The sequence below is a fragment of the Neovison vison genome, chromosome 13 (assembly GCF_020171115.1).
Source record: "Neovison vison isolate M4711 chromosome 13, ASM_NN_V1, whole genome shotgun sequence".
Taxonomy (NCBI): Eukaryota; Metazoa; Chordata; class Mammalia; order Carnivora; family Mustelidae; genus Neogale; species Neogale vison.
The window spans coordinates 73,718,785-73,745,473 of NC_058103.1; the positions used below are offsets into that span (position 1 = coordinate 73,718,785).

General features: G+C 46.4%; 1 protein-coding gene across 1 annotated transcript in view; it reads right to left on the reverse strand.

The window, feature by feature from the left end:
• Positions 1-26,689, reverse strand: part of LOC122893311 (T cell receptor alpha chain MC.7.G5-like) — a 269,897-nt gene that overhangs the window by 43,885 nt on the left and 199,323 nt on the right. Inside the window, exon 3 of the mRNA XM_044230236.1 lies at positions 15,508-15,523. Within this exon, the coding sequence (XP_044086171.1) occupies positions 15,508-15,523 (16 nt within the window). The remainder of the gene's footprint in view (positions 1-15,507; positions 15,524-26,689) is intronic.

A 26,689-nucleotide genomic window follows, 5' to 3' on the forward strand; every position in this document is an offset into this window, starting at 1 on the left:
AAATCCCAGATAAAAAGTCCAGAGCAAAGCACATAAAACAATGTAGGAATATTGACTACTGAAGATTATTTGCTCATTTAATTATATTTGATTCCCTTGGCCATTACAGATTCCACACACAGATGATGAAATTGAATGACTAAACACCCAAAGTCAATCTAGTTCTCTCTGCATATAAGAGGAGCATAATTCATAAAGTTTTCAGATTGGCAAAGTTGAACTTGCTTCACCTTCCCTGATATTTTAAATAAAAATGCTAAAGACAGAAACAGATCATTTGTTTGGAGTCATAATGCATCTGATTCTCTAGTGTCTTATTTTCACTGCTGATAAGATTCTGGTCAGAACCGTGGTATTCGCATATAGATTAAACTGATTTCGTTTATAGAGTGATCGACCTGTGAGACGTGGAGTCCCGACACCAGGGGCCCAGGGAGGCAGAGGCATGGATGGCCCTACCCTGTCCAGTGGCCTGCAGTAATGTGAGGATATGTACCAATGCAAGTCAGCTGTTGACAGAAACCACCTTTTCTAAATCGCTGCTGAGTTTCCAGCACTTACTTGGAATCACTTGCAATCTGGTTCCGGCCCCAAAGAAGAGTCTGTCGTTGTTGGTAACACTGTGATACCGAGGTCTACAAAAACCCCCCTGGGGCCCAGTAAGCACCGAATAACTAGCACCAAATAACGACCAACTGCAAACATTTGGAGATACATTAAAGACACCAACACGGTGAAACTGTCCTCCATTTTCATTCTGGTTAAATTTCATCCCCTGCGCATTCCTATGGCCTGTGCTAACTGTTTTCAATTCACAAAATAATTCACCCTGAGAAAAGACGGAATCTCAAGCTCTCATCACAGTTCTGATTTTTTTTTTTTTGGTTTGGCTTAAATTATTTAACTTGTCTGCGCTTCGGCTTTTGTGTCCGTGAAATACGTCTGATGATGTGTGACCCTGTTTATCTTATTAGAGAGCGTTGGGAAGATAGAAGGGCGTGTGGGAGTGCAGTGGGTTACACCAGAGAAACGTGTTTTGAATAATCTGGGAGAAATGAGCTTGTCGAAGCCAAGATACTACTAACACGAACCGGAGGGAATATGGGAGCTGAAGTTTATTGTCAAAATCACTAACAAAAAGCTTTCTTAGTAAAAACTGAAGGAGAATCTATCTGACTCATGTGTTTTTCCACGAGAAAGTTAGCAAACACGACCACTTAATCTGCCAGAAGACAGAGACATGGAAAAGGTCAACTGAATTCTGAGGCCTCATAGCCAGCCCGGGTGGGGGTAGGGAGATAAGAAAGAAATGCCAGTCCCTTTCCTCAAGGCAGTGAATGAGCATCGATTAGCTTCCCTGACTTGCTAATTTCCCTTTGCTGTCTGCGGGCAGCATTAAATGAAACCGGTCAAAGTTATTTTTAAAGCTAAATTTGACCATCTTAATGGTCAATGGCAGTGTAGCTAGATCCAGAAACCATATGCTCAGTAACTCCCTGAGAAATGGGGGAACAGACCAGAATTCCTTGAAAGGATTCACAGACATCCAGTGCACAGAGATGAGAAAAAGACACTTACGTGGTGTGACAATCACTTGAGTGCCGGACCCCAAATGCAGCACATTCCCCTGGCCTGTCCACAGTGGTTGACTCTACTACAAAAAGCCTGCCACCTCTTCAGAGACACATGTCCCAGATCCCCAGGAGAAAGCTACAGGTTGCAGACAGGAGAGGATTCAGACTCATGTATCACGAAAACCATGGTGTGTGTTCCTTACTCCATGGAGACCTTCCTCCACAGGCGCTTCCTCATCCAAGGCCCCCTGGCCCCGGCCTTCCCGTAGACAGTGGTAGCCCCTGGTGGCAGCCTCCATCTCCATGGGGACTCTGCTGGGGCCTGGCCTCAGGGAGGATTCCCTCAGGTGCCTCAGCAAGTTGAGGATCACTGAAAGAGCTAAGAAGCTCCTCAGGAATACCGCTGCCAGGCCCGAGAGGCAGCCGGCAGCATGTGGCGGGGTTGAGGCTAAGGTGGGCATGGCAGCCAGGAATCCAAGGAGAGAGAAAGGAGTTCGCGGTGGAAGGAACAGACCTGGAGTGACAGGGCCTGAAGAGACAAGAAGGAGGAGTAGGTACACACCAACAGCTGATGTCAAAATCTGTCATGCTCTGCTTTGCTGGAACACATGAGTTCTAGGGGAAAGACATGTTCCTGGCTCTGTCGGTTGCCCTGACCTATTTAGGGCTGTTCTTACCTCCTGTAACCATCTCTCACGTACAGCTGAGAAGGCCCCCACTACAGACGAAACTCATCTCCCCTTCTTATTCCCGTATCACAGAGCAATCTGACCAAATGTTCTACATGAGGGGGCAGGAATAGCAGCCACAAAAAGATACTCAGAGTCTGCTTCTTTTTTTCTAATTAGGCTGTCAATCTGTTTAGCTAATAAGTCGTATGAAGTGTCTTAATCTCTTCCAAGGAAAGGAGTCATATAAATGCAAAATAGCAGCAGCAATAAGTCAAATGGCGTGCTGGGTATCTCTTTGTGTGAATAGAAGGAAAACTTTCTGTGTGGCGAGGAGACAGACTGGGGAAAAAACACAACTGCATTTGTTTTTATTAGGCTGAGTCTATATAGCACAAAGTAAAACAGATCTGGCAATTATTTAGGTAATGTGACAGTCAATTCAGGCAATTCTGAGCACAGAGAAGGTGTCTCAAGGAAGTGCCTAAATATCTGGACCAGCTACGGACGTTAATCAAATTAATGGACAGTTGTGCTGTGTAGACACAAACTAATAAATGTACCTTGAAATGGTTCTTCTGAAAGGGTTACATTTTATCAATTGAACCTTAAAACCGGTCCTGTATTTATACCCCGCCTTCTTCATTTTGGCACCGCAATTGACATTTCCCATTTTTTCTTACAAAACATGCCTTACAGTTAGAGCCAGGAAAGTAAGGGTGACCTTCTCCCTGGAGAGTCTTATCAGGTTAACACACGGAAGCTCATTTAGAAATTCATTAGGTGTCTGGAAGGTGAGAGCTGGTCATTCTAGATTAAGGGCTTTCTCTCAGGTGGTAAAGGACTTACGGGGAATAACGGTGAGTCTTGTTCCAGTCCCAAAGACGAGTCTGTTTGTCCCAGAAATTGGCACAGTGTTTCTGCCCAGTACAAAAACTCCGTACTCTGCTAAATTTCCTTCCTCTTCTTCCTCTGTAAAGCTGACTTCCATAAAGCTATACACATTGCAACTCCTACTTGATGACAGACTTCTAAAAACCATCCTAACGGAAAATGCGGTCTTCCATGTTTCTTGACAAAAAAAAATAAAAAATCAAATCCAAGTCCCAACAGTTTCTCTTCTGTCCTCCCCTCCACCCGCCAAAGAGCTTGCCGTTTCCATGCTTGAAAGACAGTTTTCTCCCTGAACAACAGTTCTTAGAGATTCTAGTGGCCACATGGGTGGTTTCTACTCTAGTAAACTTTTTTTTTTTTAAAGATTTTATTTTTTTTGTCAGAGAGAGATCACAGTAGACAGAGAGGCAGGCAGAGAGAGAGGGAAGCAGGCTCCCTGCTGAGCAGAGAACCCGATGCGGGACTCGATCCCAGGACCCCGAGATCATGACCCGAGCCGAAGGCAGCAGCTTAACCCACTGAGCCACCCAGGCACCCTACTCTAGTAAACTCTTAAGAAAAATCACTTTTCGTTCTTTTTTTTTTTTTTTATTCTTACAAATTTTTTTTTTTAAAGAAATTTTTTAGAAAATTTTTTTTTTGTTAGAGAGAGAGAGAGAGCACAGGCAGACAGAGTGGCAGGCAGAGGCAGAGGGAGAAGCAGGCTCCCTGCCGAGCAAGGAGCCTGATGTGGGACTCGATCCTAGGACGCTGGGATCATGACGAGAGCTGAAGGCAGCCACTTAACCAACTGAGCCACCCAGACGTCCCTCAATTTTTGTTCTTGTGACTCTCTCACATTGGATGTTTTTATTTCTCTAAGGTCAGCCAGACTTATATTCTCTCAGTTTTAGTCTAGAATTTCCAGACCCGGCTCACCTCCAGTCTTGCCTCTAGATGAAACCGAATGGATTAAGGAAGACTCTATTAGCCAGGTGTTACACACCCTACTAAGTAGTACAAAAGGAGAACAGAAGCAAACAGTAAAAGTCCTTGGTTAGAAGCTGAGGAGGCTGAGGAGAGTCTCCAAAACACACGAATGTAGTAGGCAACGTGCCTCAGTTGGAAACATTCAGACCCACCTGGTTTTACTCGTAGAGTTGTCCCCTGCCCAAAGATGAGTTTTCCTGTGGTGCCAGAGCCACACTCTAGTGCTGGCCTTTACAAAAACTTTAAAAGGATGTAATTTCCCCCCTTTCCTTCCCCTCAGTAACTTGATCTAGTAATAGTAACTGATATTCGTTGAAGATTTACCAAGTTCCAGCCGCTAAGCAAAGCCCTTTGTAGGTGTTAACTCTTTAATTGCATAACAATTCAGCGAGTTAAGTAGCATTATTACCCCCATTTTACAGATGAGAAAAATGAGGCATAAAGAGATTAGGTAGCCCGCCCCAGGTAACACATCCAGTAAATGTCAGAATTTGGTTTGCCCAGGCAGTTTGATTCTAAGATTCATGTTCTTAAGCACTATGCTATTACTCATTTTCTCTATTTGGGGTTCTCCTTTGAAGTGTGTATGTCAGTAACATTGACAAAATATTTAGCTCACTGACCCTACTAAATGTACCCTGTGCCTGTTCTCCTGAAAGGCATGCATTTCATAAACTGAACATTAAAACTGATTCAGTATTTATACCCAGTCTCTTCATTTTGGCACTGCAATTGAAGTTTCCCTTTTTTCTTTTCTTTCTTTCTTTTTTTTCTTTTTTACAACACAGGTCTTACATTTAGAGCTGCAAAGGTAAGGTGACCTTCTCCCTGGAGAGTCTTATCAGGTTAACACACAGAAACTCATTTAGAAATTCAGTAACACCTGTATCAAAGATGCCTTTCCCGAAGCCTCTTGGCTCCACAAACTCCTCTTCTTCTCCCTGAGCTTCGCCAAGCCTAGAACTGTCCTGGGAGCTAGCCCCAGCCAAAGCCACAGCAAACACCACTGGGGACACAGCCTGGTCCCGTGAAGCACAATTCCAAACAGGGTAGGTGGTCTCTAAGATGTTCCTGAAGATTCCTGGAGAGAAGAACTTCCCCGGGGGAGGCCAGAATTAGGATGAAACCAACTCCACTCCTGTTACTTCAGCAAATCCACTATAAGCTTATAAGCCAAAAAGGACTGAGAGAGGCAGTAATTCTACGGCAAGTCCGAGTCCTTCTGGATTGCCCACGGTGGGGAGGCGCTCTCCAGGGTGGCCATGGGGATGGCCCTGAGTCCTGGGAGTTCCCAGCAGCGCTTGACTTATCTTTGGCAGGTGGGACACAGTACTTACAATGGCCCATGTGACGATGGCACCGTGTGGACAGAGAAAGCTGGGCATACGGTGCATGTTCCCATCCTCTCCAACTTCTAGTACTCCCTAGTGGCACTATTTTGGGAATGGGCCCTCCTGTTTGCTCCAGGAGGAATCAATCAAATACTCCAACTGCCTTTCTACCATACCTTTCTGGGTCCCTCTATCTAGTTATTTTGATTGAAGGGTAAGCAAGGGCTCAGCTCGGGTGGGCAAGAGAAGAACACTACCCGAGAGAGCACATTTTAAACGTTAGGGCCCAAACAGGGAGACAGTTTCTGAGATATTTCAAACTGCACAGACAGGTTTGAGAGAGTTAATTTGAAGACTCACTTGGATTTACTGCCAGACTTGTTCCCAATCCCCAAATCAGCTTACGGTTGTTGCCAATATTACACAGCCATAGGAAGCTTTATAGAAACCGACCAGGCCAATGTCTATCAGGAAATCCCCTTCAATCCCCAAATCCAGGCAGCGTGCTCCTCCAGCTGGGACCCTGGCCAAAGAGGCAGCGGAGGAGACTGTTTATTATTGTGGTCAATTCATAGCATGGCCGGATGGAAAGGCCCCTCTCAGATTAAATAGTTCGTCTCTCCACCTTCAGCCCGAGCTGCCCCCTGACCAGCAAGGAGGGATGCAATCCCGGTAAACCCACTGGAGAAGGTTTCTCCCACTCCAGTGCTGACCCATCCCTGCACTCAACATAGTCAGAACTTTCTGACCTAAGGGTTAAGACAGAAAAGACAAGGAATCTGTTACTCTCCAGCCCGTTTGTTCCTATGCCAGGCGACCACACACGTGCCCATGTTCACATGTGCCTACGGCATATGTATACACTGTATCATCTCAGAATTACTCAGAATTAACATAAAAAATAAAACTGGGTGGAGAAAACAGCCCCCAAATGGAGCTCAGTGCTACAGCTTCTTTTAGAAATTAGAGCATTCATTATGGATTCAGCAGAGATACTCACGGGGTTTGACCATTAACCTTGTTCCCCCTCCAAATGTGAGCATGCTGCCTGCATTATTATTCACACAGTGATCTTCAGCTCAGCGAAAACCTCCTAGAAACTGTACTAAGTTTTCCCTAAAGATCTTCTGGAAGGAGCGATACCATGAGCACAGAGAATATTAAGTAATTGTCACAGTAATAACCTGGCACAGAATCCTAGCACCAGCTTGGATTTCAGGACTGTTTCCACATTGGATAAATGAAGGATATTCTTTCTAAATAGTCTAAAGAGGGAGTTTTCCTGCCCAAGTCCCGAATGCTGACTGCCAGAACCCTAGCAGATCCTCTGGTGTTTTAGATAATAATTCTCCAGGGAGTTCTGAGGATCATATTCATCATTTGGACAAAGTAGGAGCGGTTCGTGTCCATGGCACCAAGCCCAAGCAGTCAGAGATACTGTCATCAGCGTGGGAGAGACTGAGGGCAGCCGCCAGAGCACCCCTGGCAGGAGGGGTTAGGATTCTGGTCCACCCCTCAAGGTGCTGGAATCAGACACCTCTGACCGAGGTCCAGCTTGTGGAACATCAAAGGAGATTCCCACCTTTTCTCATTCCAAAGAGCTCGAGACAGTTGCAGGCACTGGCCAGCCCTGAATTCCCGACTCCAACTCCAGACCTTTTCGCTCCCTGCTTAGAGGGTCACTGGAAAAAGGACACTTTCCTTCTTTGTCTTGGGGTAAACTTTTTCTCTTCTTTCTGTCCCTTTCCCCAGGTAACACACCTTCTGCACTAGCATGAAATCTCTCTCTTATTGGTAGCTTCTCTTATTCTGTCTAGGTGGTCCTTTGGGATCTCTCTTAATTTGAAGGTAACCTGAAGGAAAATCTGAGAAGGAAGCTCCATGGGCACCACTGCTGAGGGGACAGCATGGTTGCCTCCCTTTTCCTCCCCTTTGGCTGCCTGGAGGACCAGGGGCTTAACAAGCAACAATCAGGAACTGGCCATTGTGATGGGAAAGCAAGTAACACGCAGGTAATATGGCAGTCCATAAATTTCCTACTTGGATTTAGTCAATCTTGTTCCTCCTCCTGAGAAAATCTTCCTGTGGGCGCATCCCTCCCTCCCACATCCATTACAAAAGGATCCCCTTTCTTCCTACTTTGCTATTTGCCTGCTGGATCTCTTACCCAAGCCTCTTTAATTTTTAAAAAGGGTTATAATTTCTCAAGCTCTTCCTATGAAATTAAGTCTGGTGTCACCTCTGTTGCGTGTCCTGGCTAAGACATTGTGAAACTCAATTTGTTTCATGTGTGCAAGTCTGTTTATAGTGGTGGGTCCATGATGACTGATTTATGGACACAAAGTATAGGTGTGGGCTTGTGTAAACATTCAGGGGAAGTAGGTGTCCCATTCGCCTAGAGCAGAGCATTTGTGGAAGGGAGCAGCTGAGAATAAATTTAGAGAATGGAAATGGCCCAGGTTTTAGAGAGTCTTAAGTGACAGGCTAAGAACTGGACATAACAGTTTCTCAAAATATGAATAGCCACATGAAATGTTGAGTTGGACAAGGGGAAAGGCCAAAAGAAAGGTAAGAAAAGTGAAAAGTGTGGGATGAGAATAGTTTTTAAAAGAAGAGAATAAGAAACAAAGAATTCCTACTGTCTTTAGAGGGTCTTTCAATCTCTTTAGCTAATAAATATTTTTCCAATGATTAATACAGTTCTGAGGAAAATGGTGATAAGTCCATCATAGTGAGCCTCGGAACTCTCCTTTACCTGCCCCTATCTGGGGTAGAGAGACACAGAATTTCCACTTTGTTTAGCAATAATGATTGCTTCTATAGTTTATAATGACTATTTCCCCCATTTTACCTTTTCTTGACCCTCTAACACCAACACCTTTAAAAATAAAGTCTTGTCTGTATACTCACTTGGTAAAACCTTCAGGCTAGTGCCTTTGCCAAAGGTATATTGGTAGCCTCCTAAGTTAGTCACAGTGTTATGTGGCTCTACATAAACCCATATAAGGTTACCATTTCTTGGAATAGCTTTGCGTCAATAAGTAGGACATCGTATGCTCTTCTCCACTGGAAGGTCCTGTCTTCATGTTTTTCTAAAAGGGATTTACTTGAGATAATATCTCCATTTAAAGAGAAAATCTTCACTGCTTTGATGAAGTCTGAGTTTGCAAAACTTCCTCAATTTCATGTTATGTTTATCTTAAGTGTATTTATTAAGAGGCTGTTCTAACAAACATGTCAGGATTTAAACATCTAAATGAGTGTTGACCCCTTTGAAGTAGTCCCTTTAGGACTCTCCATGAGAATCAGTTTATGAGCCACACGTACCCCGCCATGACACGATTTTATATTCATACCCCATTTTGGAACCACAATAGTGCCAGTAACGGGTCTGAGTCCCTCCTTTCTTTAGAAATCATAGCTCTGAGAGGCTTTTGATTATTCACAGAAATGAAATCCACTTTCAAAAGATAAAGCCATCATGGATGCTACAAAAAGAATATACCCTTAAAAAAAAAAAAAGAAAGAAAAGAAAAGAAAGAAGAAAAAAAAAAAGGTTGTGCTTTGACCTTTAAGGGCAGATTCAAAAGCGGAAGGGAGCCACCAGCCACTTTCAGCTGAGTGGCTTGCCTGGTCCAAGCATTTAAATATATCAACTCTCTTTGTTAACAAATCAGCCCCATCACCTCAGTGTCACACCTCCTTCAGGCACAGAGGGTTGTTGAGGAGAAATACTACGAAATGCAAAGTGGCAGGCGTTGTGGCAAGTAACTCTAACAGGAAAGAGAAAAATAACAACAAAAAACAAAACCACACACCACTGAACTCTGCAAGCGTGGGGACAGCCCGTACCTCTTCGATACTGCTTTCTATAATCCATCTTTATTATTCCTTCCCTGACAGCTGCATGACTGGCTTGAACACAGAGAGCCCTGTGGAGCTGGGGAGATTTCTAAGGTCCTGGGGTTCTCAGCTCCTCCCACACGGTCAACTCAGCCAGGCTTTGTCCTCTGGCGAACAGGGGCTATCCTGTCTCCAGAGGAAGTTTTCCTCTGCTCTTCTCCCACAGGAGGAAAGCCACGAGAAGTTGTAACCGTGCTGCCCAGCCCTCACCCGAGTCCTCAGTCCACTTGCCAGATTTTTCAGTTCTACCCCCAGGGGACATGGGCATCAACTCAACTGGGTCCCCAGTACTTATCTGTTAAGGACACGCTTCCCTGGCTCCACACTCCCGCTTGGGTCGCCTCCCTTTCCTTTGGCTTGTTTCTGTCTCTATCACAACGCTTTTCTTCCTCTTATCTCTGCCTCTTTCCTAAAGCCTCAACGTGCTCTGTGGACCTTCGAGAAACACCGCCTGCAGTATTAGTACAATTTATCAAACTGCCCATAGACCTGATAACCAAATCCAGCCTCTGGGGAAACGCGTCTTCATATCTGGCTCACACATCCGACATAGTTAACCGCACGCCAAACGAAGCAATTAAATTCAGCTGGGTTTCAGCAGGTCCCATTGGATTCCCTTCCAGAAAGGACAATTAGTTAACCACTAGAACTCACCAGGTGTGACCAGCAGGGAGGTGCCCTTGCCGAAGTAGAGGTTATACCCGCTGCCGAGATCCACAGTGTGTTTTCCCTAAACAAAAAGCCCTTTGCAGTAACCACTCTGCTGTCCCCCTCATGTGGCCCTCCATTGACTCTAACGTCTGAAAACCAAACACACACTAGTCACACTGACTGTGGCTCGTCCATAAGATGGCTGTGGAGAAGGTCACCCACTCACCACGGTGAGGAGGGCAATCACTCCCGAGAACTGCCCTCCTTGGGCCAAGAACCTTGTTTCATATCACCATGTCCAGAGTTTTCCAGCAGAGGGAAGTGCCCGTCCAGACTGAGCACAGCAGGCAGCACGGACCAGGAGCAGCTCTGGGGGCTCATGGGTGAAGGGTGGGAAGACACCAGAGAAAGGGGTTGGTGAATTTTGCTTCCTTCACTCTGGGTGGTATTTGAGTTGCACTCACTGATTTAGTTTCTGAGACCCGCACAGCCCAGCACTTACTTGGTTTAACGGAGAGCTGAGTCCCTTTTCCAAAGATGAGCCTTCCTTGGCCGCCTCCATAATTCACACAGTCATATGGGGCCTTACAATAACCAGTGGGAGGGGGGAGGGGACTGAGAGGCACCCTGGCCAAGGGAAGCCACTTTCCCCTTTGGTGGGAGCCTCCGCACTCCACAGCCTCAGCTCCCAGATCCTTGGCAGGGTTAGGACATTCCTCTAAAAGTAACAGCTGACGGTGCAGAGAGATCTGAGCTGGATCTTAAACTACCCGTTTTGCTCCCAGAACACTGGTATCCTGCTCATGCCTGAGACACATGGAACAATCACAAGCTCAGGCAGAGACATGCCAGCTAGCACAGGTGGCCAACACGGGGTGGGTGGGGGGAGGAGTGACTATTTTAGGGACCAGGAGCACCATGCCGCTCTCGGAGCCATAGTTCTGATAAAGAATATTAATGAGGGGCACCTGGGTGGCTCAGTGGGTTAAGCAGCTGCCTTCGGCTCAGGTCATGATCCCAGCGTCTTGGGATTGAGTCCCGCATCGGGCTCCTTGCTCCGCAGGGAACCTGCTTCTCCCTCTGACTCTGCCTGCCACTCTGTCTGCTTGTGCTCACTCTCGCTCTCTCTCTCTCTGACAAATAAAAAAAAAAAAAAAGAATATTAATGAAAACAACAACAAAACCAACAAAACCCAAAAGACACATTAAGAGAGCTGTTTGCACTCCTTCTGGACTGGAGGAATTCTTACTGAGGAAAACCTGATTTCTGGGTTGTTAGGTCTTTTCATTTGTCTTATCACAGAATAGGGATGTTGCCTACTATCCTTAGCATTTCTTTATATCCAGAGCCAATGAACACCCGTGAAAACCTCTACTTCTTCATGCCTGTCCTGAGGATTGCCTAATTCCATTGACTGGCAGACTTCCCATCAGCTCAGGCCCAAAGAAACGAGGTGCCTGGACCCAGGGGGCAGTGTCAGTGTCTTAATCCCATTAAAACTGAACCAAAGACAACCACCACTCTCCCCAGTGTTTGAGATCGACCCGTTCTCCTCACTCACTTGGCTTTACTGTGAGTCTGGTCCCTGCTCCAAAGCGAAGGTCGTTGTAATTATTGACACAGTCACACGCCCTTTAACAAAAACCTCGTGGGGCAGCCCTGCAACCAGGCTCCCAGCGTTGCAGGCACAGTGGGGAGAGGTACCGACCAATACCACACGACAGGACAGTCCTATTCTCCTGAGAGGAACCCAGCCACGGTCAGGCTTCTTGCCTGTAAAAGTGGGCACGTCTCAACTCACTAAGCACAGCTCATCAAGACCCCAAATTGGCACTCTCTCTGAGACATCTAATCAGCTTTCAAACAAGTTCCTGAGCTGCGTATAAACCCATGCCACAAACAAATCATGCCCAAACACACTGTTTGTCTTCAGGGACCACTAGGTATGAGGTACTGCCCGGTGGAACGCTCCAGAACTTCTATAATTTGCATCTTAATTATGGGTTCAAAATACTCAGGCTACTCATCTATATAATTTCATGTGAATTATCACGTAATCATCTCATAATCGGCAAATAATGACACACAGCAGAGCTTGCGGGGAGAGGGTGGGCATTTGACTACGTGTTCGGAGGGTCACGGTTTTGCTTTTAGTGCACTGAGGGTCCAACCAAATGACTCTTCCCAGGAGTGGAATGTGTAGGATGTTCAGCAGGTTTCCTCAGAGTCTCTCCAAAGCAGTCATTAGCAGGTCATCTAACCCACTTCCTCTCATTTATAGCGTATCACCTCTGAGAAGTTATCAGAACAAGCAAGACTCTCTATTCTCCATTTGAGAGTCCCTTTCATTCAGCTGCCTGGAGTGACAAAGTCCTGATGATGAATTAATTCCCAAACCCACTGTTCCAAAGGAAACACACCGAGTGTGAAGACCGAAGAAGCTCGGAGCAAGGAGAAGTCTGTTTTCACAGGTGGAAGGAAAGATTCAGTAATGGAAATAAAAAGAACACAGGTTCTGACTGAACGCAGGTATCCCCCGAGAGATCAGCTCTGCTGGAAGGAAGGAAGGAAGGACTATGTCCTGCCAGGACAGCCCCTCTCCACTACCCCTTGTTTTAAAGCAACACAGGGTTAGGCTACCTCAGGGCTCCCATCACCTACCCAGGGTGACCTGAAGCCTCGTTCCGGTCCCAAAGATGAATTTCCCAGCACCATCAGTGGTCACACTGCGAGATGCTCCATAACAACAGCCTGCTGCTGGAGTTTCCAGCACAGAGCTCTCTCCATGACCTCCTCCCAGATGCGCAGCCAGGTGGGCCCTCAGGGACCCATTCCGCTTTCCAGACACCGCAGTTGTGGTCGCTAGAAGGGCTGCAGAACTCTGGTCAGACACCTGCTTGGCTAACCCTACTTGCCGTGGCCCTCTTTGGCCTCAACTGATCGTGGGGTGCTGGCAAGTTGATTCAAGCCAAAAAGTTGTCAAGTTAAACTCTGCAGACTCTAGGAATTAAACGCTTTGTCCTTTTCCTCTCTGGGTTTTATGTTAATGGATCCCTCTTGTCAGACATGATGAGTGATGGGGCTCAGAAATCAAATGATGAATCACTGTTCTAATATAAGGTCGTGAAGTCAGGCAGAGAAGAGGGCATGACGGCAGAAAAAGAGAAGCAATCAAACTTCCGCATGCACAGCCATTTCCACAATGCCTATGGAAATCATTCGCACGGCAAAGGTGCTGCTAAGAAAGCTGCCCGAGGATGTTCTGCCCCCGTCCTAAGTGGTATCCTTTGTCTGCTGAAGCCCAGAATTTCCAATGGCCTCTTAATCAAACACAATCACAAAAGCACCCAGGAGTCCTCCGAAGCACAGGCTGTATCATCAGGGGATGATCACAGGCTGTAGCACCCCCTCACCTACACAGCTCATCCCCCCCTTTTGTGTGTGATGGTGCCACTGAAGGCCGTGGTACAAGAGACTCATCAGCAGTGGTTGGAAATGTCCCTGTGGGGACTCTATTTAGATCCCCGCATCCCAGGAAGAGGAACTTACAGGGCTGGATGACGAGTTGGGTGCCTTTCCCAAAGGTGAGTCTGTTAGCACTCCCTCCTATATTGGCACCCCGAGTCAACCCTTTACAGAAACCTCTCGGCCAGAGACCCATGCCCTGAAGCTCTCAGAACCTTCGCAGCAGCTCTGAAGCCCACAAACACCGAGGAGAGCTCGTAGGCCTGGCCGGTGCTGTTGGTCATTTCTTCCCCTCCCTCGTTGCTCTCATAAAAGCTCAAAAGACACACGTCCACGGGAAGGGGCCCAAGGATGAGGACTGTGAGTGCCATCACCCAGCTACCGACTGTGTCATGAGAATGGTCGTGGCCGCAGATCTTTCCTGTCATGTAGGAGAGGATGGCTACGCTGGACATTTAAAGGGACATGGAAAGACGTCGTGGTTTGTCTGTCTGGAATCTAAAACAGGACAACTCAAAGGTCAGGCTAGAACGCATAATAGGAAAAGACATAAATACCTCACATCCCCTTAGACTTACTGGGCCTGACTGTTAAATGAGTCCCGGTCCCAAAAGTCAGCTTGTCCCGGCTGCCAGTCTTCTCACTGTTGTCAGCAGCTTTACAGAAACAGGGCAGACACCTGTCATGAGTGTCGCCCCGCCAGCCCATCTGCCTGGCTTTCCCCTGACGTGACCCAGAAATGCCCTCGAGTTCTCACACTGCCCTCAGTCACAGGCTTGGGAGAAGTCACTAAGCTGGCGACTACACACTAAGGTTTCCATTTCGGAGTCTAGACACAAAACAGCAGGCAGCGTGGTCCATGGAGACACCAACATTTAAAAAAGATTTTTTTTTTTTTTTTAAAATTCTACTTTAAAGCTGTGGGTCACACCAGTTAACTGGTGTGATTGACTTTCTCAGAGGCCATACTTGGTGATTCTTAAGCGAATCACACTCAAGAGGTGCTTACGGTGCACCTGAAATCTTGCTTTGTCTTTCTTTAGAATCGAATATTTCTAAGCCAGAAAGTTGACCAGATATGGGACGAAACTCTTGCTGGGTTGGGGTAGGGGGCAGAATGTGTTTCATACTCACAAGGCTTGACTGTCAAAATGGTTCCTGAGCCAAAGATGGCCTGTTTCCCACAGCATGAACCTCTTCTACAAAAACCACATGGGCGTGGGAGCACGTGGGGTGGGGTAGGGGCCAGTGGCTTGGCCCTGGAAACAGAGGACTGTTCCCTTTTGCTTTTAGGAACTGCTGGTGTTTGGCCAAGAAGACAAGGACGTCGGAGTAACTGCAGAAACTTTTAAATGTGGAAAGGTCGATTGTGTATGGAATTTGGCTTGTGTTGCTCTCTGCTCCTCGGCCTAGATAAATGTTGCAATTCTTCACTGAAAGGAACACTCTGAAGGGCTAGTGTATCTTTTCTTCCAGGGCCTTTCTAGCCCTCTAGCCAGAATTTTCTTTCATCTCATTAATCCTAATCATACTCCCCTGTTCCAAACCATTCTACTCTGCTGTGATGTCCTCTAATTTCAAAACCCATAGAAACTACCAACCACTAACAATTTCTGGAAGCACTGCTTGGAAACAAACTCATCAGAGCTGGCTTCCACACCCAGTTCTCAACTACTGGGGCTCTGAGTTGGTTTAGGGCCATTCTGACTGTCCCCTGCTGGGTACAGCATTCTTACACTGAGTTGCTCTCAGCGGAGCAGCAAAGGGGGGCATTTTTCCCAGTGTGTTATGTTTTGACCCGGGACGATTCCCTGAACGCTTCTGGCTACTATGGCATCTGTGGCTGGGAGCCGACTGACCATTACCGGGTCCCCAGATCCCACTGCTCAGGCCTCACTTTGTAACTTGGGGATACTCTCTGAGCTCCCTGTCCCTGGATACAGAATGAGGAGAGTACCACTTTTCTATCTTATCTGGACAGGAGAGGAGAAAAAGCTTGGATGTCTAAAGGTGCTCCAACTGGCCTAGCTGGTAGGCGTTTTATCACATACCTGGCATTGGAAGGGCCTCAAATAGCCAAATCCTCAATTTCGTGCCTTTAAGGTCTGATGCAGCAAAAGGGGGTGGGGAGGGGGGAGAGAGGGAGAGGGAGATTCCTCTAGGTAACTGAGTAGTTAAGACAGTTGGAAAATGCAGACTTGGAAAGGCTCTATACATTTGGTTTTTGCTTTATGCGGTATGCTTTTCTTTCCATTTTGTGAAACTGTCTTTGGTTACAAAGTGAACATATTCGAATTTTCCACAGCTTTTAATTTCAGGTGCAAGAAATGTATGTGCCCTATGTTTTCCCCATTACTCTGTATGTATATCTAGTATCCCTCTCTTTCTCCCACCTCTGGACAGAGTTGTTTTTAACAGTTAATTTTGTGCCTTGCCCAAACTGTAATTTACTAAATGCAGATGTGCTGCTGTACCGATAAACTACCGGAAAACAGAAAACAAAACAAAAAAAACCCCAAACCCTTGAGTTTTCCAAGTTTAAACTTTCCCCTTGGCATCAGTGCTTACTTAGTGTTGCCATTGAGTAAGACTGCCCCACCTAGAACATCAGCTCTTAGCACCTTTCCAAATACCTTTGCCATCTGCAAAAAGAGTCACACGCTGGACCAATTTTGTAAAATTATACTGCTTGGCATTCTGTCTGCCTGCCTCTCTGGGTCTCCTGGCTGCTTGTCTCTTTGACAGCCTATATTTCTACCGTTTCTCCCAAACATAATGCAGTACTCAAAGTGAAAATTATCATGCGAGATAAAAGGGAAGATGAAGTCATCCTGTCTGAATTCTCTTCACATGTCACATTAGCGCACAATGGCAGCAGCAAAAACAGAATTGTGAATCATATTTTCTAGTTTTGAATTAAAGATTCAAGACTGAAGTTCCCCCAGAAAGCTCAGATATTTGGTTGACACCCATCTCTACCCCACTTATGAGAAAAAACAGATAGAAATTCTCGTGTCTGAGCCTGCAGGGTCTAGTATGTACACCCCCCACCCACCCCAGTCTTATGCAGAAGACCTGGAAATTAAAGTATAACTGATTACCTGACCAAGGACAATGTACTTACTGGGTATAACAGTGACTTTAGTTCCCGTCCCGAAGATTAAGTTGTTGCTTCCATAGTTGGACACACAGTGTGCTAAGTCATTACAAAAACCATTGCTCCAAATACTTTGAAGTGTACTGTAAACCTCCCTTATTTCTTATTGCCCCCCCCTCCCGCCCCCCATGCAATGCTTCTATGGCTCAAAGCCACCAGGGACTCTTTCGTGCCTTTCCTGCTGGAGCAACTGAGAGAAACTGAGATAAAAGGCTGTAATTAGGAAAGGCTTGACATGTGAGGTCTGGCTTGATTTTTCTGCCAACTTTTCCTTTGGAGAGAACAGAAATCCTCTTTCTCTCTGTGGGTGCTGTCAGTGACCCCTCAGGTCCAAACCCAGCGATGAGTCTGGACTCCCCTGCTGTCTTGGTCATCTTTACTCCACCCCATATTTCAGTTTTCTCCCAAATCGTCTCATTTTCCTTCTCTAGCCTTCTGACCCATTTCCTCTCAGTTGACAGCTGTCCCCCCCGACTCCATTTGCAGCTCCTGTGGCCTGTGCCACAAAGGTCCAAACATCTCTGGTCAGTGCAGAAGTGAAGGGTGAGCGAGGGGACAGCCCGCTCCCCCTCCCCACCCTCCCAGGGATTTCAGGCTGGGGAAATAAAGACCTGTCAAGCCATAAATCATTCTTGGGGTGGAGGGGAGGGGCTCTTAGCTATGTTCCAGAGAAAGTTATCCCCGGCAGCAGAGAAAGAGAGGAGCAGACTTTTGACAACTCTTGCTGGCATTTCAAGGCCTTGCTCAACACAATGGTGATGGAAAATTTTCTTTGACTTACTTGAAACGACCGTCAAACTTGTCCCTCTCCCAAAATAGAGCTTCTGGTTACCGGTGTTCCACTGTGATAGGAAGCTCAACAAAAACCGGGCAGATGAGAGAGCCGGTGCTCACACCTGGGGCCCCGCCCGGCTGGCCGGCCCTAGGAGCAGGCAGACTGGTGGGCAGATCATCTCTCTCCCTCGGCAGACAGGCGTGGGAGCAAAGCTTTCCTGGAAAAGGAGCTTCAGGGCTTCGAGCAGCTGTGACCATGTATTGCTGGAGGGACTGAACCCTCCTGAGAGGGGATTAGAGGAAAGGCTAATGTGCGTCTTCTGATGCTCGTTGCCTAATTAAAGGTGTAGGCCATTTGTTTTATGCCTGGGCATTTAAAAAATTCTTTTTCTTTAAAGATTTAATTTCTCTCTTGATGATCATATGATTTTGAAGTGAATTTTAATTAGATCTCTTGATTATATCTTTTGAGTCTGGGAAGGATTTTATTTCTTGGTGAGATTTCGGGAACAATCTATTATCTCCAGATTAGCTCAGCCTGAGGCTCTGATCACCTAGCTCCTTTCCAACCCTGCTTGTTTTCCTGCACACCCCAGTTATGCACAGTCCATTGTCCAGCCCTCCACCCCACCTTGTCCCCCATGTACAGTGAGGCTGTGTGGGGAGGACACAGCTTGGTGACATGTTTTTCAAATGGCCATTTGCAAGCCCCAAGCTCTGTATGCTAATTTTTAAGGACTAAAGCTACATCTGCCACTCTTCGACCTTCTTTGGTCTGACTAGAGTTAATATACCTGGATTCTCTGTGTGTGGCCCTCAGCCACCATGCCACCTGCATAGCCCTTTGAGGCACGTGATGACTAGCCCCACCAAACTCCACAGGCAAAGTCCCAAGGAGACTTACTTGGAATGACTGATAAGCTTGTCCCCTGCCCAAATGTCAGCTTGTTGTTAGAGCTTGTCACACAGCCACCCAACCCTTTGCAATAACTGGCAGGTGACTTACAGATCTCAGACCCCGATCTCGCTTTGCCACTTCAAAAGGCATCTCAGGTATCTATGGGATGTGTGAGTGTGTGGCCGCAGTTAGGCCATATTCTGTAGGCAACAGTAGGAAACTTGCTACCAATGCGTGCTTCTCCACCTCGGATTCCAATTTCTGACATGCTGCCAGTCTGAAAAAGCATCAGTGAGCTCTGGTCTCCTCCTCCCTTCTCCGTCACTGCCCCCTCCACAAAACACCCCAATCTGCATCTCATTTCCATCTCCAAGCTCTAGCCTGGTGACACCAGGTCCTCAGGCACCATCGATCTGCCTTCTCTGAGACAGCATACGTTCCCCAGCGCGCCGTGATTAGAAGACTGGAAATGCCAGGCTCTCAGAGGCTGAGATGTGGGCTCCTTGCTCCTTATCTCTGGTCAATATGTTGTCCTCATTTGTCTGGCTAATGAAGAGCTGACCTTTCTAAGTGGATGCGTTTTGCTGAGATGACAAGGGCCCGGAGGTTCACAACCAAAGCAGAGCTCTGAAGGCAATTTGGGCCTTTCGGACCCTGTTGGCATATTTCAGTCAAAAGCATCCCCAGCTCAAATGTCAACCTCTCGGCTTTGGCTCCTGTACGTCTGGACTTGGAAAAACTCAACAAACCCTGGGCAGTTGGTCCAACAGACTCCCTGCTCACTCGAACCAGGCTTCCTTGGGGGCATCTTGCTCATTCAGGCTGATCATACCAACCCGACCCTGTGCCTTAGAATAGCACCGGCACATTCTAGCTCCAAACCCACCTGGCATGAACGGATGCTGCCACTCAGTGGAGCAGATAGCCTCGGGGCTGTCAGACCATCTTCCCTGCACATGCAAAGCAGGGGCTCTCTGCTTCCTAGTCTAGACCTGCACAGAAAAACATGGCCTCTGCTCTCATCCCTTTGGCATGGGGGACCCTGCCCTGGATGGAAAGCCTGGGAAAGCAGAGCACCTCGAAATACCAGTGGGAGTGCTGACATCCTGCTCTTGGACCCATCTCCCCATCCTAGTCTTATCGGGCCACCATGAAAGATACATTCCTACCTGGTTACCTCTCCCCCTTTCCGTCTCTCATGCCTTCCATTTCTCATTTCTGAGCACCCACATGGCTCCAGACTCTCTTCACTCCATTTCTATTTGACTCCATTAGAATCCCTGCAAAAAAGACCCAAAAGGCCTAACGTGCAAAAATGCATGGGGGACACGGAGTGTGGGGTCTTTCCAGCTTGCCTGGCTTCACGGTTAGTCTCATCTCCCTCCTAAGTATTGGCTTCTCAGAGCTGTCACGCTTCTCCCTGCAGCAGGGAGTTTTACAGCAACTGACAGAAGGAACTTTATGAATCTCAAACAAAACAAAACAAAACAAAACAAAACAAAAAAACCCCAACCCCCCCCCACCAAAAAAACCCCAACAACAAAAAACTCCAACCAGTTAGAGATTTTCCTCTCTTCCCAGCGGGGTGCAACAGCAAACACACCAAAACCGAACCTTTCTATCTGCTCTAATTATCAGCAAGGATACAAGTCACCATGAGGAAAAAGGTATTAAGCCTTGTATCTGAAACTCTTTGGAATTAATTGTAATCCTTTGCCTGGTGGTTTCAGCGATAGGAATGGACACAGAGGCTGTGCAATTCTTTCCATTCTGTGTATTTCTCTCTCTCTCTCTTTTTTTGTAGTTTTGCATCTACAGTAGCAGTGGGAGACATTCAAAGAACATAGAGGGATTTGAAATAAGACCTCAGATTCCCATTCAGTTTTCATTTTTTTCCTCTCCGCTTTCATTTAAAACCCATTCTAAACTGAATGCCACGTACCTATTCAAACTCTGCTCTCAATTATCCCTCTCCACTGCAGAAGATGCCGGTGGGAATGGCTTCAGCTGCGCTAAGAAGAATTTAAGCTTGATAGAAGGAAGAACTTCCTGACAGGAAGCAGTACTGAATGTTAGAATGAGTTACTCACGGGTGTTGACTGCAAAGGGTGAACCCCCCGCACTTTGTCCCTAAAGTTGGGCATCATCTCCAGAGAAGGCTCTGAAAGCAGTGAAGATTCTTTTCTACCTTTTCTGGCTCAAGGTCAACTTCACTCAACAGCAGGGATCAGATAGACCTGATAGCTCAGGGGCCAAAAGGGAATCTGTTAATACTGAGATTAAAGAAGGGACAGGACCTTGGAGGCCTCAAGATGACTTCAAGCAAGGTCTGGTGCCCACGCAATATACATTTCCCTCAAACCTGATACCAGGGGTGAAATGCCGGAATTTCCAGTATGCTGCTGGGTCCTGTTACACTTACTCGGATGGACAGTCAAGATGGTCCCTTTTCCAAATGTCAGCTTTCCAGAGCCACTGCTACCAGTATTAACACCGTAACGGAAGACTTTACAAAAACCCCAGGGGCAGATCTGAGGCTCGTAGACATCTTCCTCTTTAACTCTGGGGAAAAGAGACTCACCTACAGGTGATCCTGGACTGTGGGGCTCTTCCTTCCCACTGCGGACCAGAGGAACCTTTCCATGTCTGGTCTTGGGACACTGGCCTGTTGGATCCCCTGAGGGCCCTACTCCCTCTCTCTCTCTCTCCATTTCCTCTGGATTCCATCCTGAGGCTTACTGATTTCTCATGTTCAGCATCTCTCTTTCTAAAGGTCTCATTTCCATTTTACTGCATCATTTTCAGGACAATTTCTCTGATCAATTTTCAAGACATGTCCTCCCCTCCCTTCGCGGTGTCACACATTTCTGATGACAATGAATTGATGATAAGGAGACAGGAGGAGAGTGTTCAGCATTGTGGAGGCTGACTAGAATTAGATGAGATTTAGGCTTTGGCTCTATGGAACACTATCTCCTGAGCTCCCCTTTATGCCCCAGCGTGAGAAATGAAAATGACGGGCACATCTGAGACTTTCTTCACACATGCGGCTTCTCTGTCAGTCTTGAACCTGGGGAGATGTTAGTGGTATCTCACGGAAAGTTTACACTGAGCTTTGTTATGGTGACTAACTCTCCTGGGGGCTGTTCTGGGATTAGCAAAGAAGACCTCTGTCCCCGGAAGACCCTCAATCCCAGTCAAACTGGGACAGCTGATCACCCTACTGTCCCACCAGAGGTGTCCCGACCTCACACAGAGCCCAGTGGCTGTAGTGGGGTCTCTGTCAGAAACAGGCTCTTGCATATTTACTTGGGGTTGCTATAAAATTTCATCCTTTGACCAGACACAGCTTCCATGGCTGACCCTCACAAGCACAGGAAGACCAGGTGTCCCCCTGGCAGTGTGGTGGATGCCACAAAAGATGTGAGGAACCAAGTTGGGGCAGTGTCATTATCTGGTACGATGGTGACCAAACTCTATCCCCAAAGAAGATGGAAAACAAATATTTTAGCTCTGTAACTGCATTCAACTTTTTAAGCCTTTCAACTGTTTTGACTGAATTTGTGCATCTGTCTAGTCATCTCTTCAAGCAACTAATTAGCAAGGCGGCAGAGATTTAGCTTGCTTACCAATATAGCAAGGGGGAGAGGAAAAGCTACTCTTTAGCTAAGACAGCAGGACAGCAGGTAGGAGTTCAAATGACCCTTCCCGACTCTCCCCTACTTCACAGCCTCACAGAGCTCCCCACACCCTACTTTAGCCGCCCTGGCAGCAGGACATGAGCAAAACAGAGGCCTGCCCTCAGCTGCGTCCTCAGACGGCGCCCAAGCATGGCTGTGGCAGTAATCTCTGCTCTGCTGATGGAAGGAAAACAGAATTCAATCACGCGTCTTTGGATTCCAGCTTTGCTGCCTTGTATCCCGAGCACAGAAAGAGCGAGACACAAAAGATAAAACCTCCTGTCTGGTCTCCAGGCTGGACTGCCCACCCTCTGAAAAGGGACATCCTTGAGTCTCCCGGGATGTTCATACGAATCCCCTCGGAGCCTTAATTAGATAGGACCTCAGAAACTCCCGAAGGCATGGGATTTAACAATATCATGTATTATTCATTGTTTCTGTTGTTGTAGGCATGAGCTGGTTTTGTCCCTGCTGAGCAAGGCACTTCTGCGCCTGACAACTTCATGGCTAACCACACTGCGGGTTCCTTAGGCCGGGTCTATCCCAGAACATGCCATGCTGTCTCCGACCCGAGTATGTTAACTCCTTCAGTGCTATGCACCTTGGATCACTGAATTATTTACACCTCGCCGAACTGGTCTTTTCAACTACTTTCACCAGGCTGCGTTTGGCAACATGTCTTTCCCAGCGCTGTGTCATCTCCTTATCCCAGAAAGCAGATCTGAATCAATGACCCTCAGCAACAGCTTATGTCAAGAGGAGACTGGGGCCCTTCAATAGGTTTTCCCCATTTCCACGTTGCCCCAGTTTTATTATACGTCAGCCTTCCCAGCACTAGTGCCTCACACCACTGTCAGCAGCCCACCAGAAACACAGATTTTCAAGTAGCAGCCACAGTTCCTTACCTTTCTATGTAGCATTTGAAACTTTTCCAACTACTTACACACACATTACTACTGTTACATAAAGGATGGGCGTATATTCGATGGTGAGAACTTATTGCTCTATTCTCATGACTCAAGGGACAAATGAATTCCCCCCACTCTCCTCTGCTGAACTAAGTGGCAGCCTCATTAGTAATTTGTATAATGGAGGGAAAAGTGGGGTTAAATGTTCTGAGTTAACCAGACATTTCCACCCACTGAGACCTCACTGACTGGTCTGGGGACTGAGAACTAACTGCTTCTTTACAGGAGGTGAACTAGAGGTAAAAGTAGAAAAGAAATCTGCCTGTAGAATTTCCTGCATTCATTAATGAAATCACAGAGTCCCATTATTTCAGGAGATAAATGTAAGGATTTTAGTATCTACGTCAGGAAGATTTATTTTGGTCTACTGAATTTGCATCGTCTCGATATGCCAATTTCCTCTCTATTTTTTGGCAAACATTTCCTGGCTTTAGCGGAATCCCTCAGGATCCTGTATTCAATTTTTCTCCCTGTACCAATAATCTCCTTTAAGATGGATGATAGGAATGCTTTGGGCTGAAGGTAATTTAGTCTTTGTACAATGGAGTGCTAATCTCTCTGATGGGAATCCTATCCTCCCAACACAACATGAGATGTAGAAGATAATCTGGGATTTTTTTTTTGGAGTGGGGGTGGACAAGTAATTTAAATCCAAAGAAAGAAAGGTTTTGATCTGCCCACCGCACTCCCCCTCTCTACCAGTCCCTTCAAACTTACTTGGATTCACCGTTAAGAGAGTTCCTTTTCCAAAAGTGAGTTTGTAGATGTTACTTCCTCACTGTCAGGGAAGGCTTTACAAAAACAGGAATAGGGCTGCTCTTTGCAGAAGGGCCCTGGGGCTCAGAATGGTCTTGATCCCTCAACCCTGCGCTAAAACTACACGTTACTGGACAATAAGCCCAGTAGAGGGCTGCTGCAGGCAGAGCCGGGCCTCCATGGGGCAGTGAGCCCCGAAAAATATATGCACTGCTTATTTTTAATTTTTTTTATTTCTTTTCTTTTTCTGACCAAGTCGCTGCCTTAGTTTGGATAATCTGTTTCTTTTCCTTCTTCCTTCATGGTCTCCCCTCTAGCTGGCAGTCACATAGTTTCTACTCTATTGTACGTTGGGGCTGTTTCTCTACTTTTTATTGAAATTGCTCACATTAACTCATTAGATTCTGGTTTACTTGAAACCAATTTGCTAAAGGGAAGGGAAGGAGTTTTTCCAGGGACAAATTTGAAGGAAGCAGTCTGAGGGTTTTGTGGTCGTTCCTGGCCTGCTTCCCTGGGATGGGCTAGGCTAAACCAGTAGATGTGAGTTCTGCCAGCCGGGAGCGCCCACAGGCCTGGCCTGAAAAGGAGAGGGTACCGCGTAGCTTCACCTTTCATACTCACTGGGACTGACAGTCAGCCTGCTCCCCTGGCCAAACACCAAATTCTTACTGCTGCTCCCAGTCACACCGCAGCAGTTGGCTTTACATAAACTGCACACAGGGCCCCTGCCCCCTTGAAGAGGACACCTGATTTGCTTTTCCTAGCACCCCAGCTGCTGCCGACAGTGGCCAGAGTCTAACTAAAAAACCAGACAAGTTTTGGGGCAGAGTTTCCTTGAGGCTGCCTCTGCTCTCCTTGACGAAGTCTCCTCTAGCCTCCTTTGTAGACATGTACCACATATTTAATCTCTTTGCCAGTCAAATATTTAATGTCTTTCTTTCTTCTTCATAGAAGAAAAATTTTAACATTTTTGCTTTAACCTTTCCTTCTGCCTTTACAGAGCTCCCCCTAAAAACAGCTGGATTAAAAGGATCTTTGAAAACAGAATACGCTAGGTCTCCTGAGTGAAGTCAAGCTGGCTTCCTCCTTAAAATTTCTGGTTTGCATCCGAGGGCCGGATCGCCTGGGACCTAATCCATCAGCTTAAGACAGGAACGGTTAGGAGGCAAGGCAGGAAATCCAGGGGAAATCCTGCCCTGTGAGTCCTTCTTGTCTCTGCACAATTATTCGGACTCCTTTCTGCCCTCATTCCCTCCCCCCTCACCCCTCTGGGGCAGGACATTGCCAGCACTTGCCACCTCCAGGGAGCCCTCCTCAAGATGGGTTTTAGCAGAAACCCACCCACGTGCCATTTAGTCTGAAATCAGACAGGGTTTCTTCCTTTGCCTGTGGAAATTTGTTGAAAAACAACTTCCAATTTTGCAAAGCGAAGAGGATTACCTCTTGTTTGCCTCTGTTCTCCTCCTCCTCCCCACTCGTCTTCAATAGTTTTTAAACTATTTACAGAAACATCCCCTTTGGGGTTAGAGAAATGTGGCAAGTTTCTAAACTCTTTATCTTTTTTTTTCTTGCTAACTATTTACCGCAGTCATATATTTACAATCTAAATTTACATTTCATTTCCATTTGCAGGAGAATCTAATGCACTTGCCTATTACTTCCAGAACACTGTGTGTAATGATAAACTCTATTGAAATAAACCAATTCGTGAGGAGTTTTTAGGGCTGGAGGTTGACATTTCTCTCTTCCCAGGGCAGCTCTTATTATTTCTCCGGGCGAACCTAAGATCAGGGCAGTCCAGCCAAGTGAGCAACTGGGCTTGTGGGGTTGATGCGCTTATGTCTAAATAACTATCTACTGATCATTGCTCCTTGGGATTAATTTGGATTTTCTTTTTAATCTAGTTCCAAAATGCCAGCTTCCAATCTTTTTAGCTCTGAGAATCTCTCTGACAGGCAAAGCTTAAGGTAAATCTCCTGGATGTTTTTTGAATCTCAACCAATATTTCATCTCTGTACACATCACAAATAAAGGAACCAAAAGAAGGATGAATGTAACACCTTTGGGAGAAAATTTATAACAGTTCTCTGGGAGAGATGAGATTATAAGTAAAAATGGAATTGTGTATGCTTTTCCTAATGATCAATTCTAATATCTGGGGGAGGGGTGTTCTAAATATCCAAACGAGTTTGGAAATACAGCTGCTGGTGCACCTGCCCTTTGGGCTCTCATTAGCGACTGGACACATAGGTCAGCATGGAAACAACTTTCTTATTTTTTTAAATCTTACGTTGTTTGATGCATAAGGGACTTAAGGAAGGTCCTCTGGAGCTTATGTAATACTCGCCAGGGCCTCCTGATTCTAGCTTTTCTATGGTAGATAATAATTGGACCATGGAAGTAGAGGTTTTGTTTTCCAATACTCATTGGGTAGTTGGAATCTCTTAGGAATTGTAAACAAAACTTAGCCTCAAAAAATGGTCTGGAATGAGCTTCTTTTGTAAATGGAGACTCTCTCAGGAGTCTCCAGTCTTCAGCTACATTCAAGTTAATTGAAATTAGGTTTGTTTTGAGAATGGTGGGCACTCCAAATATCCCGGTGGGTATTGCAAGCTGGAGAAAAGGGCTGTTATGACATTTAGATTAGGGAGAGCTTCTCTCCTATTTCCAAGCTCAGCTGCTAGTTTTTCACTGAGAGCACAGAGACAAGTGGGTGTCCAAAGGGGCTCAACAAAGGCAGGGAGGAAAACGTCCCAGTCGGAAACACAGTGCCTAACAGCGCCTTGAGGCATGTTTCCAGATGTTTATGATCTTTCTAATTTGAATATTTGCTTTCACTCTTACCCTTTCCCTAAATATCAGCTTGTCATCAGTATTGACACCAGAAAATCTGACATGGCTTTACCCAAATAGCTGGGCTCCAAAATTTGGAGAGTTACAAGGATTAGAAGATTCTTTTCCTAGTAGCATGGACAAAGAGGCCTTGGGAAGACAGGGCAG